Source organism: Rhineura floridana, chromosome 2 (assembly GCF_030035675.1).
Source record: "Rhineura floridana isolate rRhiFlo1 chromosome 2, rRhiFlo1.hap2, whole genome shotgun sequence".
Lineage (NCBI taxonomy): Eukaryota > Metazoa > Chordata > Lepidosauria > Squamata > Rhineuridae > Rhineura > Rhineura floridana.
Genome location: NC_084481.1, coordinates 240,100,472 through 240,128,467, shown reverse-complemented (window position 1 = coordinate 240,128,467; position 27,996 = coordinate 240,100,472). Strand labels below are relative to the sequence as shown.

At 46.0% G+C, this 27,996-nt stretch overlaps 1 protein-coding gene and 1 pseudogene across 2 annotated transcripts in view; one reads left to right on the top strand and one right to left on the bottom strand.

The window, feature by feature from the left end:
• Positions 1 to 22,607, bottom strand: part of TRAM2 (translocation associated membrane protein 2) — a 64,641-nt gene extending 42,034 nt beyond the window's left edge. Inside the window, exons 1-2 of one of the 2 annotated variants that reach the window (XM_061612683.1) lie at positions 22,318 to 22,607; positions 1,860 to 1,923 (exon numbers count right to left, since the gene is read on the bottom strand). In XM_061612683.1, the coding sequence (XP_061468667.1) occupies positions 1,860 to 1,923; positions 22,318 to 22,437 (184 nt within the window). In that variant the 5' untranslated portion in view covers positions 22,438 to 22,607. Of the gene's footprint in view, positions 1 to 1,859; positions 1,924 to 13,725; positions 13,778 to 22,317 lie in introns of those variants that run through there. The other variant, XM_061612684.1, reaches the window with a different exon arrangement.
• A 2,332-nt stretch (positions 22,608 to 24,939) lies between these two features.
• Positions 24,940 to 27,794, top strand: LOC133378468 (nectin-1-like; annotated as a pseudogene).
• Positions 27,795 to 27,996: the final 202 nt, after the last annotated feature.

The window sequence follows — 27,996 nt, the reverse complement described above, 5'->3', positions numbered from 1 at the left end:
TGTGCACCTGCCCACATACACTGCTTCTCCTTCTGGGAAGAAGGGTGGGATATAAATTTAATAAAGAAATAAAATAATAAAATCACACCCGCTCAAAGAAAAAACAGCTGTTGCACTCTAATATGTTCTTTTTGAAAGACAATAACACACACACCATTTTTATTGAGTTTATGTTAATACAGAATCAGACCTTCAGAGCAACGCGGCAACAAATACAGCAATAAATCAGGAGAGGAGACATCATATTCCAAAACTGCATTCCAAAAGAAAAAGATGAAAACATTTACCAATAAGGTAGAGGGCTCAGGGCAAATGATAAAGCATAAGCAACCAAAAGTATAATCATGAATTCCAAATTTCAAGAGAAACTGAAGAAATTTGGTGTTGAAGGCTGTTCTTGCTAATATATGTAATAAAGTTCTACCAAACTGTATAAAAGGCCTGAGGTCATTTATGTCCTTTATGTGTAATTTTCTCAGAAACAGCAATGCTCCATATGTTCTTATAGCCCAAAGAACGGTTCAGATCTTCAGCTGTTTTCCATTTTTGCAGGAATCAGCAAAAAAAAAAAGTTCCTTGGCCTTATGTCACATTTGTGTCCTCAAATTTTTTTTAAAAAAAAGACAATTGTGGTATAATCTGCACTGGTTTCTTCACAATATTAGTGCCCCCCCCAAATGTATATCAACCCAAAATCCACTAACCAAAGGCAAATCCCACCATAGGTGGTAATATGCACCCCTGCTTCCACATCCTTGCCAACACGTGGGGGCAAGATTAGATAATATGCACAACATTTGAATGGAAGTCCTGTACCATCTGCAGCAAACCTTGAGAGTATGAGCTCGTATATGGGCCAAAACAGATTTCACTGGTATATCTCTCCATTATGTATCATTGATGGGCCAGTTCACATCCTCTTCCCACATCTTTTTCAAACCAGAAAATGATCCCCAAGTAACCTCCAACATTTCTTTGTATAGTGCAGAGATTATACCTTGACCAGTGAAGCCCAACTGTAGGACAACGTTCTCCATTTTGGTAAAGGTTCTGGTAGCCTGGGCTTTAACCCCAGCATCTGACAGAATGTAGATCAACTGATATAATTGTAACCAACCCATTTCTAGTACATCCATATTGTGTGATCTACCCTCAGACACAGCATTACACCATGTATGATGGCTGCTCTGAAATTCTTAGAGAAAGGCTGGAAAACATCTAATAAACAAATGAACTGCACACATCAAAGCTGAAGGCCTTTCCTTTATGACAAATGCAATAAATGACGACATTGAAACAATGGGGTCAAGAAGTTTCTTGGGGAGGGGAGGAAATCCCTTTTCCAGAAAAAAAACCCTAAGTATCTGGCCTGTTGCAGAGCGGACCTGGATCCGAAAGGAAAATGGGGTCATAAAATGAACACTGCTTCAGCTTCTTTTATGTTACAACCCATTTCCAACATGAAGGAATTTTTAACAGTTGTCTATATCAACATATTTTCAGGAGTGGCTGTTTGGAAAGGAGGCTGTTCGGGGGAAAACAGGAGTGGGGAAGCTGTGGCCCTCCAGATGTTGTTGGACTCCAGCTCCCATCAGCCCCAAACAGCATGGCCAATGGTCAAGGAGGATGGGGGCTGTAGTCAAGCAACATCTGGAAGACCACAACTTCCCCTGCAATGAAGTCTATGGGATAAACAGGGACAAAGCAAGGTCAACATACAGTATAATCAAAAAGAAGCTTGATTGTCATAGCAGTTACACAAGCTTAGCTAATGAACAATCCAGGGGTCTTAGCTTGCAGGCTACCAAGCAGTGCTTTAAAATACAACATGCTAGTAAAGTATGGGTTTCTTTTCTTACCTGCTGTAGATACGCTAGCATTATATTGAGGTAAGATAAACAAAAAGGCAGTCTTGGCTGTAACCTGTAAAGAAAAAAAAAGGTGCTGTATCAGTTTGTCTGAAAATCACAAAGGAAATCTTTTTGTCATAAATCTTTTATTGATTCCACCATCACAATGACAGGTCACCCAGCTTACCACTCAGACATCCTTGCCAGGCTGCTAACTGGTTGGCGATGAAACCCTTCATAAAAAGGGGATTCAACAAAGAATTGTTCTAAAAATCAAGATGTTAAATTCACTCCTCTTGCTCCTTCCCATAATAGCTTACGTTGAAGGTTCTGGTGAAGCACACTATGTTTTGACACATTCTCCCTTCTATGTATAATTCTGCTTATTCTGCTTTGTATGATGAGTGTTCACAGTCCTAGTCAAGTAGCTCAGTATAACATGCACAGTGGTGGTTCATGAGTTCTCCTTTTCCCAGCAATGACAGGTAGCCATGTAAATACAGCTTTCTTTGGGCATTCAGCTTGGACACGCAAGGGCATAAATGTACAGAGGGACGGGGGGAAGAGGAGTATGTTGGCCCTGCCCTCAATATCTGTGCTTGTGCTGGCTGCACCCACTCCACCACCACCCTGACCTCTGTGTGCCTGAAGTGAGCTTGAAAGTGCTTGCCTGAATGCACTTGCAAGCCTCTTTGTGATCAGAAAGCTGGCCTTATCAGGGTTGCCAATCACAAGAAGTCTTGTAAGGACTTTCACGGACCTTTGCGATGCTAAAGATGCAAAGGCTGGGAGTGGAGGAGGCATGCCCAACAATGCTGGGGCAGGGCTGAGAGCCCCCGCCCCATCTCTTCTGCACACTTATATCCTCATGTGGCCAGGCTGAATGGCAAGGGACAGGCAAAGGATTATATGAAGATGGCATTGCTGTCGATTTGGACTGACAGCATCTCTCCAAGGGTAGAGGATTTTTTTGCCCCTCTCAGTTCCTTTTTAGCTGGGGATCCAGGGATCCAAGTGTGCTCTCTGTCTGCAAAACATATGCTCTTATCGCTGGGCCACAGACACTTCCCCAATGTGTTAATCAATACAACACATCACTTTTATAGTAAGCACTAGTTAATTCAGAATATTTCACCTAGCAGTCTGGTCTTGCTGCAAAGAGATCAATAGAGGCAAAAAGATGCCAAGCTTTGCTTCACATAAATGTTTTACAGTATTATCCCCTGAAAGTAATGGTATATATGCAAAATATAGCTCAACATTTTTTTCCTTCAGCCCTCAGATTATATGTAATAAAATCTGAAATCCTCAGATTCACACAACTCAAGAAGAACATACCCAGATGTGCTGCACAGGCTATTACCTTACATTGCAAGTATTGATTCAGCTATGTGAATCTCAACTTACAATACTGTCATAAGTTGTACCCACTGTGGTACCCATTGAGCCAGTACAGTAGGGCTCCACTCATACGGTGGGTTATGTTCCGGGGCCACACTGTAAAGCAGAACTCATTGAACAGAATGGCACGCGATGTCCGAAAACTGCCGTAAAAGCGGAACAAGTGCCGTATGAGTGAGGCTTTAGTCTAATTGAGACGGCTGCATTAGCGAAGCGCCGTAAAGCGAAGCACTGTAAAGCGGGGCCCTACTGTACTTAAATTTGTCATTCTGCATAAACTAAGTTTCTTAACAAAACAGCAACAACTTTATATTGGATAATATGCTACTACTACTGTGTGATTACAGAGGATTTTGATAAGGTTTTGTAAAAAGTATGAAACCTCAATAATCAAAGCAATTTAAAAAGAACCCTCACCCACTGAAAAACAGTGTATACATCAGCCTGTAGAACGCAAGTCTTTCAGGGTGAAGAATTGCTCTGCCTATGTATCCTGTTCTTTCAACAAATTAGATCAGACTGACAAAACGGTTCAACACTCAGGAGGACCAGTATCAGTCCACTTAGTGAACTCCACCTTCATGGTCATCTACTAACGGAACGTCTCATCTTGTCTGGATTGTATTTTAGTTATTAACCCTCATGCATCACTTAAATGTTAGGACAGCTAGGCATGCTCTTAGGAGCATGCTCTCCCTCCTTTTGAAGGAGATCCCAAAATACCATGCTGAACCAGACTGACATTCTTGTCTAGGACTTCCAGATCCACATTTCAGTTTACAGCAACTGGGGAAGGGCACATCTTTTAGACCGTGGCAATCCCTTTCTTTCTCCTTCTGGCAGAAAGGGTGGGATATAAATCTAATAAATAAAATAAATAATAATTCTGAAAACAAATGTCACTCTCCCAGACTCAAGCAAGGTTCAAATGCACTCTCCCCCAATATAGACACTCACTGTCCTTTTGTCCAAGAGGCTAAAAAGGCCAGCTTCTAAAAGAAAAATGATGGTAGGATCTAATAAACTTGATGGGATCGGAGCCTTTTCTGGCCACAGTCCAGCACTATCAAAGCAGCTGGAAAGAATACCTACAAAAAAGATCTCTCATCCTCTTCTCTCATCTTCAGAAGAAGATAATATAATACCCCCCTCTTCTCTGTATTATCTTCAGAAGATTGTGCCATAATATCAGCAACCCCACAAGAATGGAAGCAGGCAGGGAGATAATAGAAGCATTAGGTTAAGGAGGGACCACCAAAGGCAGCCCCTTTATAAAAGACCAGTTCCCTCCAAGACCACTGTGCCAGGTAAAGTCACATAACCATAGCACTTGTCTGAATTCTGCACATTTGTCATAAGCAGAAATAGGAATGAATTTGTGCCACTCCAACGCACCAGAAGGAAAACACACACACACACAGGGCAGTATTGAACTAATGCAACCTGTCAGCGCAAGGATTTCTGCTTGTGCAGTGGAACATTCTCCCTCTCTCCCACATCCCCCCCCCCGTGCCTCCTTCAATCTGCTCCAGAGAGTTGGGGTAAAATCCAGAACAGATTTAGATGGTGCATGGGTGGAGGAGAGGGGACGAATGTTCCAGTGCACAAGCATAAATCCTTGCACTGATGGAACGTTCACTTAGCACTACACTGGATACATCCTCCACACATGATTCAAGAAACGGAGCCAGGCTACGTGCCAAAGGGCACCCAAAAACCTGGTGGAAATTCTGACCTCAAATACAGCTGTTTCCTGCCACACCGCTGGCCCCCATCATCTGCTGCTGTCTCTGGTGGTCTTCTGGAATCCCTGGGCTTCAGCAGGTCCCGAAACCTATTCCTCAAAGTTGTGCCCTAACAGCACACTGGCAGCTGTTTATTCCGTAACTCACTGTCTTGCTCCTCCAGAGTTGCTAATCTATGTAACGGAGGGGAAAAATCAGCTCCCATTGCCTGGGAGCAAAAAGTGGCTCTGTAGTGAAGATGTCTAGCTTTTTCAACATTCTACCATTATACAACTTGATAGTTCTATTCAGTATTTTTAAAAGTCAGAAACAACAACAATGATTTACCTGTGAGTTGGTTCTAGAAACTGCAAGTAACATCTTTTGCCACTACTTTGGTACAGATACTGGGAAAGAGGGAATTTGGTACACCCAAGTAAAAAAAATCCCTTTTTGAAAAACTATATACTCAAGATGAGTAATTAGCAGGCACAACAGACATTTTATAAAATACCCTTTGATCACCAATAGCAGGATAAGTGGAAGGGGGGGCTTCTAAGGAAGGGTGCATGTCACTGTTCTTCCCCCCCCCCAGCCCACCTTAAGTGATCAAGATGAAGTCAAATCTGGGGAGCAAGAAAGCTCACCTGCCAAGCTAGTGTTGCCAGGCTTTTAACACCTGCTTGGTAGCTAGAAATTTAGCAGATAAAATGTGTCTGGTCATCACACGACAGAGTAAGACTGACCTAAAAATTACTGACTGTTTTGCAGCTGTTAGAGAGGCAAAGAGCCCTCTCAAAACTATACAGCATCTGCTTCATTCCCTGCTAACGAACAGGCTGAAGAGGGGACAATTCCCCAAAGAAAGAAGCAGAAAGCAGAGAGTAGGAATAAACGGACAGTTCTCCCAATGGAGGGCTGTAGAAAGTGAAGTCCCTCAAGGATCGGTATTGGGACCTGTACTTTTCAACTTGTTCATTAATGACCTAGAATTAGGAGTGAGCAGTGAAGTGGCCAAGTTTGCTGACGACACTAAATTGTTCAGGGTTGTTAAAACAAAAAGGGATTGCGAAGAGCTCCAAAAAGACCTCTCCAAACTGAGTGAATGGGCGGAAAAATGGCAAATGCAATTCAATATAAACAAGTGTAAAATTATGCATATTGGAGCAAAAAATCTGAATTTCACATATACGCTCATGGGGTCTGAACTGGCGGTGACCGACCAGGAGAGAGACCTCGGGGTTGTAGTGGACAGCACGATGAAAATGTCGACCCAGTGTGCGGCAGCTGTGAAAAAGGCAAATTCCATGCTAGCGATAATTAGGAAAGGTATTGAAAATAAAACAGCCGATATCATAACGCCGTTGTATAAATCTATGGTGTGGCCGCATTTGGAATACTGTGTACAGTTCTGGTCGCCTCATCTCAAAAAGGATATTCTAGAGTTGGAAAAGGTTCAGAAGAGGGCAACCAGAATGATCAAGGGGATGGAGCGACTCCCTTACGAGGAAAGGTTGCAGCATTTGGGGCTTTTTAGTTTAGAGAAAAGGCGGGTCAGAGGAGACATGATAGAAGTGTATAAAATTATGCATGGCATGGAGAAAGTGGATAGAGAAAAGTTCTTCTCCCTCTCTCATAATACTAGAACTCGTGGACATTCAAAGAAGCTGAATGTTGGAAGATTCAGGACAGACAAAAGGAAGTATTTCTTTACTCAGCGCATAGTTAAACTATGGAATTTGCTCCCACAAGATGCAGTAATGGCCACCAGCTTGGATGGCTTTAAAAGAAGATTAGACAAATTCATGGAGGACAGGGCTATCAATGGCTACTAGCCATGATGGCTGTGCTCTGCCACCCTAGTCAGAGGCAGCATGCTTCTGAAAACCAGTTGCCGGAAGCCTCAGGAGGGGAGAGTGTTCTTGCACTCGGGTCCTGCTTGCGGGCTTCCCCCAGGCACCTGGTTGGCCACTGTGAGAACAGGATGCTGGACTAGATGGGCCACTGGCCTGATCCAGCAGGCTCTTCTTATGTTCTTATGTTCCTATGTTCTTAATAGGTCTCAGAGGAGAAAAACAGAATGAAGGTGGCAATCCAAGTGTGGGATAAGGTGAATAGGGTAGCAAGGATATAAAGAAGGGAAATTAGCCAAGTAGAGCCAAGACAAATATGGAGTTTGTAGCTAGGAAGCACCAAGCAGAAAAAATGAAGGCAATTATTAGCCTTCAGTTCCTCATTGTGTACCCATTATGTCAGGTATGCACCCTGGCTGGAATACAGCTCAAAAATGCTGAAACAGAACAATGTATAGCTTTTAGTCCAGTGCTACAGATGGGAGTTGGAAAGGCAATTGCTAAAATTTAGAACAGAAGTTGGACTTTAATCAAAGTTCATTTGCAGAATGGAGGGGGAGTTTGTCTTCCTGCTGTGCACTTCACAACCAACAGCAGCCTTTACTGCAGAAAGGAGAGCAGCAGCTGGAACAAGGTCTGATAAAAACCAAATCAATGAGTCACACACTGGGGAAAATCGACACAGGCAAGAACAAAGAAATGCAATAGACTGAAGCCTATAGGAGAAGTGAGGGGAAGCAAACAGCCACATTGCTAGAGAGCACAGCCTGCAACAGCAGCTAGGGATGGACCACATTTGTCAATCAAAATGTATTTTGAAGCCGGAGTCGGAGTCCTTACATTTCTACCGACTCCACCCAAAATTGCTTCCAACTCTGACTCCACGACTCTGACTTCACAGCCCTGAGTTTAACTATGCACTTCTAAGCTTATTCAGGAGTCTTTGGTGAGGTACCTTGGAAAAAGCTTTTCAAAAGTCCAAATACTGTATGTCAACTGGGTCTCTATCTATCTATCTATCTATCTATCTATCTATCTATCTATCTATCTATCTATCTATCTATATGCCTGCTTAGACTCTCAAAAAACTCTAATAGATTAGTGAGACAGAACTTACCCTTGCAGAAGCCATGCTGGTTCTGATTCAACAAGGCTTGTTCTTCTGTAACCTTGGTTATTTTATCTTTAACAAGTGGCATTGGGAGAGGAGGTTTCAGACCCTTGGCCTCTCAATTGTGGTGTGCCACAGGGTTCTATCCTCTCTCCCATGCTATTTAACATCTATGTAAAGCCGCTGGGGGCCATCATCAGGAGATTTGGGCTGCAGTGTCACCAATATGCGGATGACACTCAGCTCTATCTCTCGTTTAAGTCCTGACCAGAGTTGGCTGTGGATACTATTTCCAAGTGCCTGGAGTCCGTAAGTGAATGGATGGGAGGTAACAGGTTGAAACTGAACCCCAACAAGACCAAGGTACTGCTTGTGGGAGACAAGAGAAGGTTAGGAGATATTGACCTGGTGTTGAATGGGGTAAGATTGCCCCTGAAGGACCAGGTTCGCAGCCTCGGGGTCATTCTTGACTCCCAGCTGTCCATGGAGGCTCAGGTTTTGGCAGTGAGCCGGGCAGCTTGGTATCAATTACATCTGATACAGAGGCTGCGACCCTACCTTCCTGTCCATCTGCTCCCACGGGTGGTACACGCCCTGGTCTCCTCTCGCTTAGACTACTGTAATGCGCTCTATGTTGGGTTACCCTTGAAGACGGTCCGGAAATTACAGCTGGTACAGAATGCGGCGGCACGGTTGATTAAGAACAGCCGCCGCCGTGATCATATCACTCCAGTATTAGAAGATCTACACTGGCTACCAGTTGTTTACCGGGCCCAGTTCAAGGTGTTGGTGTTAACCTTTAAAGCCCTACACGGTTTCGGTCCAGTTTATCTAAAGGAGCGCCTCCAGCATCACCAAATACGCTGCCTGACGAGATCAGCCTCACAAGACCTTCTCTCGGTCCCACCAGTTAAAACAGCTAGGTTGGTGCGGACCAGAGAGAGGGCATTTTCGATTGTGGCCCCCACCCTTTGGAATTCTCTGCCATATGACCTTCGCCATGCCCCCTCCTTGGTAGGTTTCCGCCGAGGATTGAAAACTTGGCTGTTTAGGTGGGCCTATGGGATTCCTGGGTAATCTGGTTTTAGTCTGTAAAGATGTGGGGGGGTAGATTAATTAGAGACTGATGTTATATTTGTACTTATATGTTGTATTTTTAATTTTATGTACGCCGCCTAGAGTGGCCGTTAATTCGGCCAGATAGGTGGCTTAGAAATAAAATTTTATTATTATTATTATTTAACAATACTTTCCAGCAGTTTTCCTGGGACAGACATTAAATTAAATAGCCTATAATTTCCAGGACCCCTCCCCCCGATCCTTTTTTAAAAACTGGTGATACCTTGGCCACTTTCCAGTCCTCGGGTATGGAGACGGATCTCAAGGATAAATTACATGTTTTTGTTAGAAAATCTGCAACCTTACATTTGAGTTCTTTTAGAACTCTCAGGTGGATGACATCCAGAACCGGTGATTTGTCAGTTTGTAATTTGACAATAAGGCCTAACTTCATCTCCTGTCACCACTATTTGCCTCAGTTCCTCAGACGTCCTTCCTGCAAAAGTTAGTTTGGACACAAGGATGTGCCCTATATTCTCCACTGTGAAGACACTTGCAAGGAATTCATTCAGCTTCTCTGCAATCTCCTTATCCTGCGACATCAAGTGTGGGGACGTCTTGCACACACTGCCTCGGACGTTGCACGCCACCAAGGAGTTGCCATACGGGGAGATCTCCGCTTCCTGCTTTTTTTCCCCCACCTTATACAGTACAGCCTGCGAGCAAAAACGGACCCTCCTTATGACCAACGCCATCTGTTGCTGGACCCTTCAACACCGCTTTTACAGAGTCCTGACTATCGCTACAGCTCAGTGCCCTACCAACCCCATCGAGCTTGGGATCTATAAGCAAGAGCTGTAGTGGACTTACAGCACCCCACCACCTCTGCCTGCACTTCCTCTTACCCGACGTGGTTGAATGAGGACAACGGCCGGGTCATCGCCGACAAAATAGCTGAGATTGGAGTGCCTGTTGGATTTAAGGCAAATTGTGCAGTTAGGGGTGAGGGCCTGCCTCTTTGGCGGACAGGGAGTGGGGGATGTGCAAACCAGAGGGGGGTATCTTGGGGGGAGTCACTCAGACACTCAGCTCTATCTCTCGTTTAAGTCCTCACCACAGTTGGCTGTGGAGACCATGTCTAAGTGCCTGGAATCCGTAAGTGGATGGATGGGAAGGAATAGGCTGAAATTGAACCCCGACAAGACTGAGGTATTGCTCGTGGGGGACAAGAGAAGGTTGGGAGACATAGACCTGGTGTTTAATGGGGTAAAATTGCCCCTGAAAGACCAGGTCCGCAGCCTTGGGGTCATTCTTGACTCCCAGCTGTCCATGGAGGCTCAGGTTTCGGCAGTGAGCTGGGCGGCTTGGTATCAACTTCATCTGATACGGAGGCTGCAACCCTACCTTCCTGCCCATCTGCTCCCACGGGTGATTCATGCTCTGGTCTCCTCCCGCTTAGACTACTGTAATGCGCTCTACGCGGGGTTACCCTTGAAAACGGTCTGGAAATTACAGCTGATACAGAATGCGGCAGCACGTTTGATTAAGAACAGCCATCGCCGTGATCATATCACTCCGGTGTTAGTAGATCTACACTGGCTACCAGTTGTCTACCGGGCCCAATTCAAGGTGTTGGTGTTGACCTTTAAAGCCCTATACGGTTTCGGCCCAGTTTATCTAAAGGAGTGCCTCCAGCATCACCAATTATGCCACCTGACAAGATCAGCCACACAAGACCTTCTCTCGGTCCCACCAGTTAAAACAGCTAGGCTGGTGCGGACCAGAGAGAGGGCATTTTCGATTGTGGCCCCCACCCTCTGGAATTCCCTTCCTTTCGATCTTCGTCATGCCCCCTCCCTCATAGGTTTCCGCCGGGCCTTGAAGACCTGGCTGTTCAGGCAGGCCTATGGGATTTCTGGGATGGGTTAGCTTTTAATGCTGTTTAGTTTAATTATTGAATGTGGTTTTCTGGTTTATATTGTATTTTATTGTGTCAGTGTACGTCGCCTAGAGTGACCGTTAATTCGGCCAGATAGGCGACTCATAAATAAAATTTTATTATTATTATTATTATAACGGCTTTGAGGAGGGCACTGAAGCTCAGTGGGCCCTCCAAGCTACACAGGAAGTGGATTGGACTGTGAAAGACTAACCCAAATTGTGTTTGCATTTTGACAAATTTGTAGGGAAGCACACTATCTCAGACAGGAGATCAGGTCTCCTGCTTCCCGGTGCATTCACTATAGCTGGCCAATTTCCCTGCTTTTTAAAGTTTGATAGACATATCTGTGGGCTATAGGTACGTTCTTAAACCGCAAGGTTTTTTGCCTATTAGTGAATATTGTTTAAAATAAAAAGATTTTTAGGCCCCCTTACATCACACTATTCTCTTATAGGAGGCGTCAAAAAATAAAAACATAATCCCACTAGTGTAACATCAAGTAGCACATATACTTTACAATAGCTTCTGGCAAGAAATAACTGCAGATTAATCTTTAAAACAGGAGTGGGGAACCTGAAGTCCCTCAGATTTGTTCAGTAACATCTAGAAGGCCACGAGTTAGCCACCCCTGCTTTAAAACAAATACAGTCCAGCGTATAAAAAGTCTACAAAAATCCAGATAACCAGAACTTTAAAAAACTTTCGCACAAACATAAAAGGCAAATGTAGGGTAATAGCAACTTGCCAAAGACTCCTTGTACCTTCAATAACACATTACATTTGGCAGATACAGCTTCACATGTATAGAACGGCATTAATAGAAGTTGCCATCTGCTTTACTTCTTCCTCTTATGCAACTTTAGGGAGAAATCACCAGAAAATAAAATATCAGAAAACATTTAGGCCAGTGGTTCTCAACCTGGGGGCTGTGACCCCTGAGGGGGCCGTGAAGTAATCCAGAGGGGGCCGTGAACAGTAAAGAAATGAATGATTTATTATATTTTTTTAAAAGTCTTCACTCCCTCTACACTGTCTGCTCCCCACTGCCACTGCAGATGACACCTCCCCCTTGCTCCAAACGAGAGGGGAGGACCTTGCTGAAGCTCCAGAGTATCTTTCAGGCCTGCCAAGGGAAAGCATCTGCTGCCACCTCCTTTTAAAAATTCTTCTTATTTGCGAGGCTGCCCAGATCTCACCTTTGGCCCAGATGGAGCCAAGGAGCAGTGAGGAAACTCAGGACTTGCTCGCCCCCATCTCTGAAGATGTGTGTGTGTGCCCTTTCTTCCACCTACATTCCACCCCCCAGCCTCTCTTTTCAAGACGCTGTGGCAATTGAGGACTTCCCCCCTCTCACATGCCCAAATGCATACACACCTGCAGATGCTTGCAGGAGGTGTAGGCATGTTTGTGTGTGTGCTTGCACTGATCTGCCTTTTGCTCCACTCTCATTCCCCAAGTCCATGCTAGCCAAGTATTCAGTTCTGATGATCATCCCAAGGCCTAAAAGCACTAACCCTCCTCCTGAACCTATCCACCATTTTGTCTTCACAATCTAGTATCCCCACCACTACCATATTGCTGCTTCTTGATGATGATTTTTGAAAAGCTCAGCAGGTTGGATAAGGCTGGGGTCCACATACTGCAGCTGAAATGTATTTATTTAGTTATTATTGCATTTATATCCCACCTTTCCTCCAAGTTGCTCAAGGCGGTGGTGCATACAGTCCCCCTCCTTCCATTTTATCCTTACACAGACCCTGTGAGATAGGTTAGGCTGAGAGACTGTGTCTGGCCCAAGGTCACCCAGTGGGCTTCATGGCTGGGTGGGGATTTGAACCTGGATCTTAGCCCAACACTGTAACCCACTGGTGTTGGGAGACAGGGCTGTACATCTTCAGACTGTGGGGGAGAGGAACCCAGTTTGACTGGACCTTTGCATTAAGAAAAGAAAACAACACCTCCCTGTCTGCAGGGAGCTTTTTATGGAAAGGGGTATTTAGAGATGTGATTTTGCCACGCATCATTTTTCCAATTAACAGAGACTAAACTTACAATTAGTGTGGGGGGCTCATGAAATTTTTTGAGCTTACGAAGGGGGTACCATACTCATAAAGGTTGGGAACCACTGATTTAGGCGATAATTTTCTTTCACACAGACACACTTCCTTCTCAATTCTCAGTAATGGAAATGGTGAGAGAAAGGCCCAAGTGATTTATTTTACTAAAACCAGTAACTGTAAACAAAAGTAAGCACTGCATGTCCACCAATTTGCTCGCAAGCCAGAAAACAAAATGCCATATCCTCACCAGTGTACTTGCAAGACAAGAAAATCAATGCTCATCCCATCAGCCAGGGAAATAAGGCTGCTGTAGCTAGTTGGACGAAAATGAGTACTAATTGAAGAGAGAAGGAACCAGAGAAATCTTGCACCATCACTGACACACTGATGCAATGGAGAGAAATGAAGAGAACAGTTTATCACTGTTTCCAACCCAACCCAACCCCGCTTGTCACAATCATTACAGTGTCTTTACATTCATTGGCTAGAATGCTAGAAGGCCAAAGGAGGCTTACAGTACAATCCTATATATGTCTACTCAGAAGGAAGTCACAATGAGTTCAGTGGCACTTATTTCCAGCTATATGCATATAGGTTTTTAGCCACTGGATAGAATATTTTTTAATATGTTTTTATTAGTTTTCAAAGTAAGTAACTACAAATAACAAAACATACTGTTACATAAATAACAAGAAATTGAATACATATATGTACAAGATACTCACAAGTACAGGAAGAGATGTCAACCATTTATCAGATTGGTACAGAGCCATTTTGTTGTATCTTATGAGAGAAGCAGGTGAGATGCATGAAGAAGTCATAGAGGAAATTAACATATTAGTTCCTGATCACTGCCTCCCTGACATATCCTCACCATAATTGTACTTGAGCTAAAGGTGGTTGCAATAATTGATCATATTGACTGCACATTTTCCTCTTGTATCTTTGTAAACAAAAGAGCTAGAGAATTTTTAAAAAAGAGAATGGAAGCTGAAAATTCAGGGAAGTCTCCACCACAATCTATGGCCCAGATTGATACAGAAATGTTCAACATGTTCAGCAACAAGAGCCTCAATCATAAGAGCCAGAGAAGTAGAAGGCTATGCATGGTGAATGAACGCTTTCTTTTGTTTACCATGCCAATGCATCCTGGTATGTTTATTATATTTTATTCCTGTTTATCCATGTGGCAAAAATGAAGAGATACATGCAGTAAAATCCTACGCATGCCTGCTCAGGAGTTAAGTCCACTTGAGTTCTATAGGACTAAGTCCCAGGTAAGCATGATTGAAACTTTGGTACTTTCCAGTACAGCATCTTGCAGCTCTATCTCTAACATGAGCAAATTCACATTTCACAAAAAAGGATAAATACTTTAGTTATATTAAAAAAATAATTACACATCCACCCATGGAACATAATTGTATGTGCTAAGTTACACGTCCTATATGTCATGTTCTTCAAGTAGTAAAGTAAGCTTACTCTGCTAAACAGAAAGAATAATAAATTTGCTTATTTATTTCAGTTATTTATCGGTTGCTTTTCAGGTTCAAGCCCTCACAAAGCAACATACTGAGAGAAATAAAGCAACAGACCCCCAGGCAGAGTATGAAGCACTAAGTGCACACAGACAAATAGACACATGATAGATAATTAATTAGATCACCAAAATTCTCTTAAGGGAAGGCAATAATAATAATAAATTAAGGCCTTCTTCCTTGCTAGGACTGAAAGGGCCAAATAAATGGTAACTGGAAGATCTTACCAACAGGCAAGAAGCAGGACTCCAGATGTTGATCCTAGATTATGGGCAAGGCAATATGGATGTAGGGACTCTTTTAGATAACCTGGTCCCAAATGATTTAGGGTCTTAAAGGTTAATACCAGCATTTTGAATTGGGCCAGAAATGCACTGGTAGCCAGTGCAACTGGCACAAAAATGGTGTCACATATTCTGACCTTCCAGCCCTCATTAGCATTCTGGTGGTTGCACTTTGCATCAGCAGATGTTTTTGAACAGTCCCCAGAGACAGCCCCGTGTAAAGTGCATTGCAGTAGTCTAGTAAAATGCACTGCAGATATTTTCCCCACTTCCCAATTATTTTCCTAAATCATGGCTGATAGAGGCACTCACCCCTTCTTACAGTTCCTCCTGCCCAGCCCTGATGTCACATAGCTGCTGCCAATCAAAGAAGAGGACAAAACAAGCAGTTCTCCCAACTTGTTTCTCTGGATGCATCATTAAACACTGTATTTAGTGCTCTATGGTGGTACCAGTTTAAAAGAAAAATTTCCCTTGTTTTAAATATGATTAAATGAGTAAAAACATTTTTCTATGCCATCACCCAAATCAGCATTGTATTATGAAGATCATGGGCTCTAGGCTAGGGCATCGTTAGCCTCTATGATAATCTGGCCCTTGTCAAAACACTCAATCTCCTATGTCAGAAAAATCAACCAAGTGGCAGATCCAGATATTTGACTGTTACACCACCTTTCTGTGGACCACCTGAATGAAGCTTGCAGACCACAGTGTTGAGAACCTCTGAAGTAGGCAATGAATGGGAAAGCTGGACAGCAATCTGCCATAGCTGCTGCTTGACTAGTGAGGTACTGGTGATCTGTCCCTGCCTTCGGACGAGAGGGTGGGAAGAAAAAAAATATAAGTGACAACATGGGTTGGCAATGGCAGGTGGGCTAAGGGTACCCCTCCTCTGCATTTCAGTAATCTATACAGGATTTAACTACTAGAGCATGGATAACTGTGGTCACATTTTTCCTCAATCATCTTCCAACCTCAAGCCATCAATGTTTTTGTGTACTGGAAACAACTTGTTAGTTTAAGTGAACGGAACTGAAAAGGGTGAGAAATGTTCTGAGTGAAGCAGTTAAAATCTTCTTTTCTCCCATTTGTCTTCACAAAGCTCCTACCTTCCCTCCCCACCTCAGTTTGCTTTGAAACGTGGCACTGGGAAGCAAGGAACACGGTTAGTTTTTTTTTTAAAAAACACCCCCTTCAATTTCTCAATCACACACTCAACTGAGCCACAGGCCACAGACGTGCTCTTTCTCTCTCACACACACACCCCAAAGTTGCTGGCAGAGCCAGCCAGACTCCACGTCAGAAGAGTCTGAAGGATCAAGTTGTTTCACAAGAGTCGCCACCCTCCCTTGCATGGAAAAAAGGGGAGGGGGAAAAAAGAAAAGCTAGAGAGGCAAAGGAGGAGTTCAACATTCCTGGCATTTCTGTGCAAAGTGCCAGGGTTGCAGAGGGGGAAACTGCCTGAAAGCTACATGAAGAAAGAGCTTGGAAGGAACCCCAACAAGCCAGCGGTGGGTGAGAGAGAGAGAAAGCCTCCATTCACAACTACCCAGATCTCATTAAGAGGGATGGAATTTGGGACAGTCTAAAGTTCTGAAAGAAACCCTCCAGCTGTATGCCACAAACAGGCATGTCTGCACACGAATCAGACAGAGGACATTCATGTCCAGGCAGCAGCAAAATGTTCACAGAGATCCACCAGACAGAAGATGGGAAGCAAGAGGAAACGAAGGCTAGAAGAAATGTCAGGCTTGTTTGTAGGGCATCCCTTATACAGAGAGGAGGATGTTACTACTGTACGCCGCCTAGAGTAGCCATTGGCTAGATAGGCGGCCTATAAATTAAAGTTTATTATTATTATTATTACTATCCAGTGTTGTCCTCCAGACAAGATACTTAACATTGTCCCCACAATAACATCTTTGTAATCAATATTCTTTGGCAGCTGCTTTCCTACCTTTTGGGAGAGGATATGGAAGATGTATTATGGGGACTTTAAAAAAAAAAAAAGCAATTCTACCAGCACAACATGAGAAAGAGGGGAGGGTCAGCATAACACAGTCCACATCATGAGTTGGCTGTGCTCATCATACAAGACCCCTGAAGAAAGAAAGAAAGAAAGAAAGAAAGAAAGAAAGAAAGAAAGAAAGAAAGAAAGAAAGAAAGAAAGAAAGAAAGAAAGAAAGAACCTGCCATTTTCTAGGATACCTGCCATGCTCTGGTTTTGTGCTGCAGCAGTGAATCAAGTTAACAGAAAGCCACTGTCCAGATTACTTGATCCCATGAACCAAGCAAGTAAATGTTTAGGACATCAAACAAGCACTGAAATGCGCAATTGCTGGACCAGCACCAATGTCATCCGCAACACCCCCTACTTACTTCCCGTGAAGCACAGCTACACAGCCATAGCATCTTACTAGAGAGGTAACGCAAATACAACTCTATGGCAAACAGCATACTAACAATATGCAAAGCAGGCAGCATGAGCTCCTGCAATATGCAGACATCCAAGAAATTACCCAACAAGCAACAACAACTGACCTGGTTTCTCCCTGCTTATGTGGACAGCACTAAAGGTTGTCTGGCTGCAGGCATACTGAGTGACAAAACAAAGTTAGCCTTGCATTTTCCAAAGGAAGCTTTCTGGGGACACTTTCTCTCCTCATTGTTTAATGTAAATTGGTTATTTTAATGCTTCCATTTAGTTGCATAGCGAAAGCTGGTTATCAACTATGTGGTAAAAAAATGACTTTGGCCCATTTTTTTCTGTCCATATTTTTCTGTGAAGCTTAGATTCTATTTCATGTCAGGAATTCAGTATGACAGAACGAGGAAGCATCAGATTATTCCAGATTAGCCACATTAGTAAAAGAAAGTATCATGTGCTCTCGTGGCATGAACCATGCAATGCTGCCTCAGTTCTCACCAAACATAAACAGGTAATTTCCACATTTCTTACTTAAGAACATAAGAACATAAGAAGAGCCTGCTGGATCAGGCCAGTGGCCCATCTAGTCCAGCATCCTGTTCTCACAGTGGCCAACCAGGTGCCTGGGGGAAGCCCACAAGCAGGACCCGAGTGCAAGAACACTTTCCCCTCCTGAGGCTTCCAGCAACTGGTTTTCAGAAGCATGCTGCCTCTGACTAGGGTGGCAGAGCACAGCCATCACGGCTAGTAGCCATTGATAGCCCTGTCCTCCATGAATTTGTCTAATCTTCTTTTAAAGCCATCCAAGCTGGTGGCCATTACTGCATCTTGTGGGAGCAAATTCCATAGTTTAACTATGCGCTGAGTAAAGAAGTACTTCCTTTTGTCTGTCCTGAATCTTCCAACATTCAGCTTCTTTGAATGTCCACGAGTTCTAGTATTATGAGAGAGGGAGAAGAACTTTTCTCTATCCACTTTCTCAATGCCATGCATAATTTTATACACTTCTATCATGTCTCCTCTGACCCGCCTTTTCTCTAAACTAAAAAGCCCCAAATGCTGCAACCTTTCCTCGTAAGGGAGTCGCTCCATCCCCTTGATCATTCTGGTTGCCCTCTTCTGAACCTTTTCCAACTCTAGAATATCCTTTTTGAGATGAGGCGACCAGAACTGTACACAGTATTCCAAATGCGGCTGCACCACAGATTTATACAACGGCATTATGATATCGACTGTTTTATTTTCAATACCTTTCCTAATTATGGCTAGCATGGAATTTGCCTTTTTCACAGCTGCCGCACACTGGGTCGACATTTTCATCGTGCTGTCCACTACAACCCCAAGGTCTCTCTCCTGGTCGGTCACCGCCAGTTCAGACCCCATGAGCGTATATGTGAAATTCAGATTTTTTGCTCCAATATGCATAATTTTACACTTGTTTATATTGAATTGCATTTGCCATTTTTCCGCCCATTCACTCAGTTTGGAGAGGTCTTTTTGGAGCTCTTCGCAATCCCTTTTTGTTTTAACAACCCTGAACAATTTAGTGTCGTCAGCAAACTTGGCCACTTCACTGCTCACTCCTAATTCTAGGTCATTAATGAACAAGTTGAAAAGTACAGGTCCCAATACCGATCCTTGAGGGACTCCACTTTCTACAGCCCTCCATTGGGAGAACTGTCCGTTTATTCCTACTCTCTGCTTTCTGCTTCTTAACCAATTCCTTATCCACAAGAGGACCTCTCCTCTTATTCCATGACTGCTAAGCTTCCTCAGAAGCCTTTGGTGAGGTACCTTGTCAAACGCTTTTTGAAAGTCTAAGTACACTATGTCCACTGGATCACCTCTATCTATATGCTTGTTGACACTCTCAAAGAATTCTAATAGGTTACTGAGACAGGACTTTCCCTTGCAGAAGCCATGTTGGCTCTGCTTCAGCAAGGCTTGTTCTTCTATGTGCTTAGTTAATCTAGCTTTAATCATACTTTCTACCAGTTTTCCAGGGACAGAAGTTAAGCTAACTGGCCTGTAAGATTGGCGTTACATTTGCCACTTTCCAGTCCTCAGGCACGGAGGAGGACCCGAGGGACAAGTTACATATTTTAGTTAGCAGATCAGCAATTTCACATTTGAGTTCTTTGAGAACTCTCAGGTGGATGCCATCCGGGCCCGGTGATTTGTCAGTTTTTATATTGTCCATTCTCAAAAACCAAACTGACTCCGAGGACCATCCAAACTGTTGCTCCCCCATATCTGAGTAGATGGGTAGAGACAGCACCCTCTAATTTCATACAACCACACATGAATCCATGAACACACTACACCAGTGGTTTTGAAACTTTTTAGCTTCAACCTATCTACGTTCAACTTTACGTTCAACTTATCTACTCAGGAATCTGGGCATGTTCTAGAGCACAACGGTCATGAAAGAAACTATTTCAAACCTCATTGGTGTACCACAAGGACACACTGTAGAATGCAACCCCACTGATTGTACGGAACAATCAGAATTCCACAGGATGAGGGAATGTCTTCCAGGGAAAGTTGTACTTCATTATTGTTATTTTCACTGAGAAACCACTGAAAACCTTCTGAGGATCCCAAGGATTCCATAGAACACAGTTTGAAAAGATTTACAGAGGGGTAACAATATTAGAAAATACACACGACATGCCACACAGTGACAAAACTACAAGGCCCAGTTAATGAAGCAGCTTCAATAGGGCTATTCCATGTTAACAATGATACTGTAGCATAAATTCTAAATGATGGCATCTAAGAACAGAGGTTATATAGGCAAGCACCAGCCAGTCCCCCATTTTAATGGGTTAACAACCAGAAGATCACTTGTGGAAGAGTCACTGAGCTACCAGTCTATGGGTTATGGGGATAGTGGAAAGAAGGGATTATAAATATGCATTCCATAGCACAGCTGACCAGCAGACCTAAATCAAGCACACTTCTCTTGGTGAGCTCATATAGTTTGGTGTTGTTTTTCTTTAATGAGGGAATCAGCGGCAGCACTTTGCCCAAGGATAGGAATGCTCTTGATATGGATTTCAGAGGGCAACTAATAGGAAAGTGAAGTCCCCAGGTATTAGCGTAGAAGGAGAAGACTCTGTATGATAGACAAATACTTCATTATTAGCAGGGATGCCTTAAACAGTCACAGATGAGCAAATTGATCAGGGCAGTGAAGTATTATGTAAGGATGAGCAAAACATGTTCCCTGAACAGGGAAGGTCAAGGATACAGAGGCCTTAACAATATGCAGGTGTGGGCTCTCCATTCTCCTCCTCACCTCACCTCTTTCTTGGGAGGGGGGTGATTTGTGCCATACAGAGGGACAGGAAGACTAAGCAGGGGCATCAGCTTCCTTCCCTCTCTTGCCCTCTCCACTGTGTAGTGCAGCTGAGAGGACTGGCCCTGCTACACCTGACCTTAACAGCTGCACTGCCCAGGGAGACAGCGGAGGTAATGGCAGCTGTGCTTCTTGCAGCTCCTCAGTTGCAGGCTTAGCTGGGTGGGCAACTGAGCAGCTGAGGCAGAAGTCAAGGAGCCGTCGCAGCCTTTGCTCGCTCACATCCACCTCACAGCAGCACAACAGGTAGGATAATACCTGATCCCAAATATTTTCCTCTCCACTCGATCTCTGCACTCTCTGAGTAGCTAAAGGGCACAGCAAGCCCAGTCTTCCAAAAGGCAGAGGCACCAGTGAGCAAAAGCAGAGTTCTGCTGCTCCTCGGAGCCACCTCTGTTGCCCACTTGTCTTGCCTAAGCAAGAGAGACAGTGATAAAAGAGCAGTCGCAGCAATTGCTTCCATGCTCTCTCTGGGCACTGCCACTGCTGAATTGGGCCTGGCTGGTCTTTGCTGTCCAGAGGGAGAGACCAAATAAACAAAGGCAGTGGCTTACTGCTTGCTCAACCAAGGAGGAGACTGCCAAGGAGCAAGAAGTCCCCTCAGCAAGAGGCTTCAGCAAGTCCCCTCTCAGTGACCTTCTCACCCACATGGTCACCAGCTGCTCCTCTTCTTCCTCATAATTGCAACCACCTGCTTGCTTGCAGGGGAAAGAGCTCATGAGCAAGCAGAAAAGTGGCATCTACTGCTCTGAGGAATGCAGGAAGCTGTGTGAGGACTGGCCCATCTAACTCAAGTCTGTCTACACTGACTGGCAGCAGTTCTCCAGGGTTTCTAGTAGGAAACATTCCCAGACCTACCTGGAGATTGAATCTGGGACCTTCTCCGTGCAAAGCAGATGGTCTACCACTGACCTATGGCCAAAGCAAGAAGTGGGCGAACAAGCCGGTAGAACAAGCCCAGGGTGCTTTTGTCAGTGAGCCCCCTGCTCAAGTGTGGGCCCTCAGCAGATGCCCAGCCACACTGAGTCATCTATCTGTGAAGTAGCCACCTCCACTTGCCTGTCTGCTCCCTACAGGCCCTAGTGCCAGTCTGCTGAGCTGCCACAGGCTTGCCTGCTTTGAGTGGACGAGGAAGGAGCCAGGGCCACTGATGCTGTCAAAAACTGCAAGAGAAGCTACGATCTAAAAGTCCCAAGGGGCCCCTCGTGGCTGCCTCCTCGTCAGTGGCAGCTAGCCACTATCCAGCCGCCTGAAATATTAGGGCCTTGGCGGCTGCCCAACATAGTCCCTGACGCTGGCCCCAGAGCAGGACAGGAGAAGATAAAAGGCCAGGGAGGACGTTCGTAGGATAAACGGGGGCCAGTTCTAAACCAGAAAGGAGTTTTCTGGGACGCCCGGATTAGGAGCGCCATCAAAACTGAGGGTGTAAGGAAGAGCATGGAAGGTGTGTGGGGGGTTTTGGTGGTCGTGGTGTGACGGCAAAAGCACGAAGAGATGGCCCAAAGGGAAAAACAGATGAAATACTGAGAAAGGCATTCTCTTTGGAAAGGAATCGCACCGCCAGGAAACCTCGGGACTCAGAGGAGCCCATCAAAGAGGAGGATACGCGAGGAGAGGAAGCTAGCTTGCACGCACGCACGCACGCACGCCCGTCCCCTCCCACCAGTCCCAAGAAGTTGCATTCCCGACAGGGACAGGCAGCTCACCTCGAACATCAGCGCGATGAGCACGCAGAGCACCAGGCAGAAGCCGATGTCAGCGTGGTTGTGGATGAGAAACTCCTGGCTGAAGAGCGGGTGACTTTTGGCCCGCCTGCGGAACGCCATGGCCGGCAGGGACCTGAGCGAGTAGCCCGGCCCCACCGCCTTCAGCCTCCGTCCAGCGCCAACTTCTGGGCCCCGGGACAACTTCGGCAGCGAGCGAGAGAGACAGCGACCAGAGCCCGCCCCCCCTCTGCGCAGGCGCAGCTCTTGCTGACTGTTGAGCTGGCTCCCCCGCCCAGTCCGGCTTAACCCTCTCTCTGCCTGGACGGGCCGACGAACAAACGCCTGCGGGCAGACAGAAGTCCTTTAGAATCATAGAGTTGGAAGGGACCTTGTAGGCCAACGAGGCCAACCCCCTGCTCACAGCAGGAAATCCACAGCTAGAGCATCTCCCGCAGATAGCTGTCCAGCCTCTGCTTGAAGACATCCAGCGAAGGGGATCCCACCACCTCCCTAGGCAGTCGGTTCCATTGCAGAGCTGCCCTTACTGTCAAGAAGTTCCTTGTAATGTCCAATCTGAATCTACGCTCCTGCAACTTAAAACCATTAGACCTAGTCCTACCCTCTGGGGCAGCAGTGAACAAATCCGTACCCTCCTCTATGTGACAGCCCTTCAGGTACTTAAAGAGTGTAATCTTTAGCGGGTGTGTGGCGAGGCTGGACGCCTCCTCCTGCCAAAATCCAGCAATACAGACTCCGCTGCCTTCTGGTCAGACATCATCACCCAGAGCCTTCCATTCTGTAGCCCAGCCTGATTCGTGGCATTGAGCCCAAACCCCATCATTCCTTCAGACCGAAGAGAGGGAAAGAGAAGCCCACTTCGGGCCACGTTTGCCTGAAAGTGCATCCCATCGAGTTAACCCTAAGCCACTGCAAGCAATAGCAAGCCGAACCTGCCTTGTTGTTTATCCTTTCTGTAGAAAATGAGATAAGCTCCACATGTTCAACTACATGTGGAGTCTGAGCCCTTTCTTTGGCTGTGGGATGTCATGTTTCTCAACTGTTTTGTGGTTGTGTGTTGCGGTGTATGTGTGTTTGCTCTGAAGCAGATCCCACTTACTCCAGGAGAGCTTACTTCCAAGTAAGTGTGTAAAGGATCACAATACGGATAGGTATTGTTTTAGACGTAATTATACACAGTATATGTAACTACTACATGTGACATAAAACCCTTCCCGTGCATTTAAGAAATATAAAATTTCAGAACAAAATGTCATGGTAGGCTGGATAAGACTGTCATGTATATGTTTGTATACATATGACCGTGTTTTCCTTTTTAAAACTTAACTAGTTGCTTGTGTCAAAAGCTTGTATTGAAAATGTGTTTTACACAAAAAACTTGTGAACTTTTTTTTAATAAAGAAAACATAACATTAAATATAACACGGTTTTATATGGTTCTCAGCTTCCAAATACTTAAAAAATCCTTGTCCACATGTCCTTTCTTTTTTTGGCAAAATATCTTTGCAATCAACTGAAAAGTTCTTTTTCTTAATCTTCAGGACATGAATCGCTCTAACCTGCTGCTCAGGCCCTGAAAGTCCACAGATGCAGGAAGGCCCTTAATCAAGGGGTTAAAGACCAGCTAAATAATAGCTTCCCTAACAGCCACACCCAGGACCAACTTTTCTGCTCCACACTAGCTTTCTTCTTCAAACAGGGTTTTTCTGCTATGAAGCCCCACCCACCAGACTGAACCAACTAAAACAAGGTTGTGGGGGTTACATGTGCATCTATCCTCTAAGCGCTGCTGCTGTGCAAACGGCGACAGCCTCAGCATCCTGTTGCTCCTGCAGCTGCACCAATAAAGGGAAAACATTGGTCACAAGAGGAAGCGAAGGAGCTGCTTATTTGGAGACACAGCTCTGCAGCCTCTATATTTATGGGTAGCTACAGCTGGTATAGCACAGTGGGGAGGAGAGCCTGGCTGGGAGTCCAGAGTCTGTGAGTTCAAATCCCCGCTCGTGTCTCCTGGGCGTCAAGGGCTAACTAAAGATCACCCCCACAGGCAGTGGCTCAGGGGTTACGTGCCCTGCCACCTGTGCAGCTGTGGGCAAGTGGCAGAGTCCCAAGGAGCCCAGTTGCCCCCCAGCTGGCATTTGTGGACAAGGAAGGGGCTGGCTTGTGCAGCTGTGGCAAGCTGAGCAGGCCCGAGCCAGCTGGAGAGGACTAGCCTCAGAGGAGCACCTGGCAACTTTGGGAATAGGGCTGGGGGAGTAGGGACCCATGGATTGCTTTTAATCAAGATGCTGCAACTGCTGGGGATAATAAAATAGATTTCATGGACCCTGTATGGATCCAGATTTGGCAGACACTCAAGGAGCTGGAAGGAAGGGAGAGAAGAGCTGTCGCGGGTGCCCCTGGCTTTGGAGAGGGATTTGCTTGTTTTGCCCACGGAGTGGATTAAGCGCACCGAAGGAGGAGGCGAAGGCAGACTCGGAGGCTCCGGGGTCAGGAGGAGGAGGGCTGGCGGAGGAAGAGGATGGGCCGTCCGGAGGAGCGCCTGGACCACCTCTGCTGGGGGCTGCTGCGGCTGCTACTCGCCCTGTGCTAGCTGGTGCCGCCGCTGCTGGCCAAGAACCTGGAGCTGGTCTCCTGGAGCACCACCAACCCCAAGTTCATGTCTGGGAAGGGTCTGGTCATCTATCCAGAAATTGGAGACAAACTGGATATAATCTGTCTGAAGTCAGAGCCTTCCAAACCATACGAATATTACAAGCTGTACCTAGTGAGGTGAGACCAGGCAGACTCCTGCAGCACAGTTATGGACCCGAACATGCTGGTGACTTGCAACAGACCTGAGCAGGAAATACGTTTCACCATCAAGGTCCAGGAGTTCAGCCCCAACTACATGGGTTTGGAGTTCAAAAGGTTTCAGGATTACTTCATCACATCCACATTCTGGAGGGCATGGAGAACAAAGAAGGTGGGGTCTGCCAGACGTGCTCCATAAAGATCATCATGAAAGTGGGCCAGGATCCCAACTCTGTGATACCTGAGCAGCTGACCACCAGCCGGCCCAGCAAGGATTCTGACAATACTGTCAAAGTGGCCATGCAGAGCCCACGCAACCGACACCCCCCGCCTGTTGTGGAGAACCCTGGGAAGCCAGGCCTCTGGGCTCAGACAGTGCTTGTCAATGACACTGTCTCGGGGTACATTGGGACTGACGTGATCCTGCACTACAGCTTGACCAACCCCTTCCCCAGTGTGAAGATCACACAGGTCACCTGGCAGAAGGCCACCAACGGCTCCAAGCAGAACATGGCGATCTCCCACCCCAAGATGGGAGACTCCATCCTGCCCCCGTACAAGGAGCGGGTGGCCTTCCGAGACCCCTCCACCAAGGATGGCACCATCCAGCTCTTGCGCCTCGAGCTGGAGGATGAAGGTGTTCACATCTGCAAGTTCACAATGTTCCCCCCGGCAATCGGGAGAACCAGCTCAACCTCACTGTGTTGGCCAAACCAAACAACCGGATGGAGGCCACCACAAGCCTGCTGATTGCCAGGGCTGGCATAACAGAGAAGATTGTGGTCGCCACCTGCACGTCCTCCAACAGGAAGCGCCCAAGCACCATCACCTGGGACACCCAGCTAAAAGGGAGGTGGAGTATCAAGAGATCCACAACGCCAATGGCACCGTCACAGTGATCAGCCGGTACTGCCTCCTGCCGAGCTGGCAGGCCCACCAGCAGCAGCTCATGTGTGTGGTCAACTACCAACTGGACCGTTTCACCAACAGCATGACTCTCAACATGCTGTATGAGCCTGAAGTGAGGATTGATGGTTTTGATGGCAACTGGTACCTCAACTGGAAAGATGTGAAGCTGACGTGTATATCAAACGCCAACCCTCCTGCCACGTCATAACAGTGGAAGCTACTGGATGGATCCCTTCTTGACAATGTGGAGACTCAAAACAGCACGTTATTCTTCAAGGGGCCGGTCACCTACAGCCTGGCAGGAAGATACATCTGCAAGGCCACCAACACCATCGGCACACGATCCGGCCAGGTGGAAGTTAATGTGACAGAATTCCCCTACACCCCGTCTCCACCAGGCACATTTGTGGTGCAGTTGAGCATCCCTACTGCCGTGATTGGGGGCGTGGTGGGCGGTGCCTCCTTGGTTGTGGTGGTGGCTGTGGTCCTTTTTGTCATGCTCCGCCATCGCCGCCACACCTTCAAGGGCGACTATAGCACCAACAAGCACATCTACGGCAACGGGTACAGCAAAGCTGGCATCCCCCAGCACCACCCTCCCATGGCGCAGAACCACCGGTACCCAAACGGCTTGGACGACGAGAAGAAGCCCAGCCCGATGGGGGGCCACGGCTACGAGGACAAAGGCACCAGAGGGGAGCACAAAGTGAGAGGTGGCAAGTACGAAGACGACTCCAAGAGGCCCTACTTCACGGTGGACAAGGATGAGGCCCACACCAAGGCCTACAATGAAAGGATACTCGGTTTCCAATACGACCCTGAGCAACTGGACATAGCAGATAACATGGTCTCTCAGAATGACGGGTCTTTTATTTCCAAAAAAGAGTGGTATGTTTAGCTTGCTCCACCTACCCCCCTTTTACTTGCCTCCTCTCACTTGCCACGTGCTGCCTCTTAGCCCCAGGGCTACGGCTGCCTGCCATGCACAGCCCCACGTGTTCTCCCACACACACGCCCATGCAAACACATACACACATATCGGCCTGGGAGGGCAGGCGCAGCATGACAGAGCCTTTTGTTCGTGTTTTTTTTAAAAAAGAACTGCTACTGGTCCAGAGGCAACCAGGACAGGCGAGGGGGAAATTTGGCTTACCAATTTTTGCTTTTGTTGCTGGGAGGAACAGGAGGAGGGACGGGCTGGGAGGGGGGATGTTTCTCCTTCCCTGCCCCCCTCCCTGAAGTTCTCCAGCTGATTTCTGTTCCCTCAAGTGTTGTTTGTATTGATAAGTGGCTTTGGTGTTAATATTCCTTTCCTTTTAATGACTACTGTAGAGTATAGCAACACCCCCGTTTGTAGTCTTAAGATGTCTCTTTGTCAATCTTTGGGTTTTCCCTCCCAAAGGTCACTTGCCCCATCCCTCAAAAACACACACACACTGGTATTTGTATGTTGTCTTAAGGGTGTGCCAGGGAGGGGGCCAAAAACACACACCAACAAACTTTGAAGGTGTGGGGAGGGGGGACCACCCAGACAGAAAGCAGAAAAGCATGGCTAGGTGGTGAAGGCATTGCCACCCTCCACTGTGTTGGAATATGTGGTGCAACTCCAACTTGTGGGTTGAGGGTGCATGGGGTTAAAAAGGGTAGCTAGAGAGCAGACATTTTGGTTGCTAGGCTATACCTGTCCTTTGATCTCCTGCTATCCCTTCCTTCCTGATAGACTGATATGCAGAGGATGTTGATCACAGTTCCTTCCCTCCTTCCACAGTTTCTTCTTTCTCTTGAGAGGGGAGCAGACATCTTTCCTTTGTCTCTCCCCCTTCACCAAGCATAAGGGCAAGCACTGAGATCAGTGTTTGCTGCTCCACCTTAGCTAGTTAGCTAGATATAAGACTCTTTCCTATCAAGTATGTACTTCCAGAATAAAGTAGTTATTTCTTATTTTAAAGCTTAAAGTCT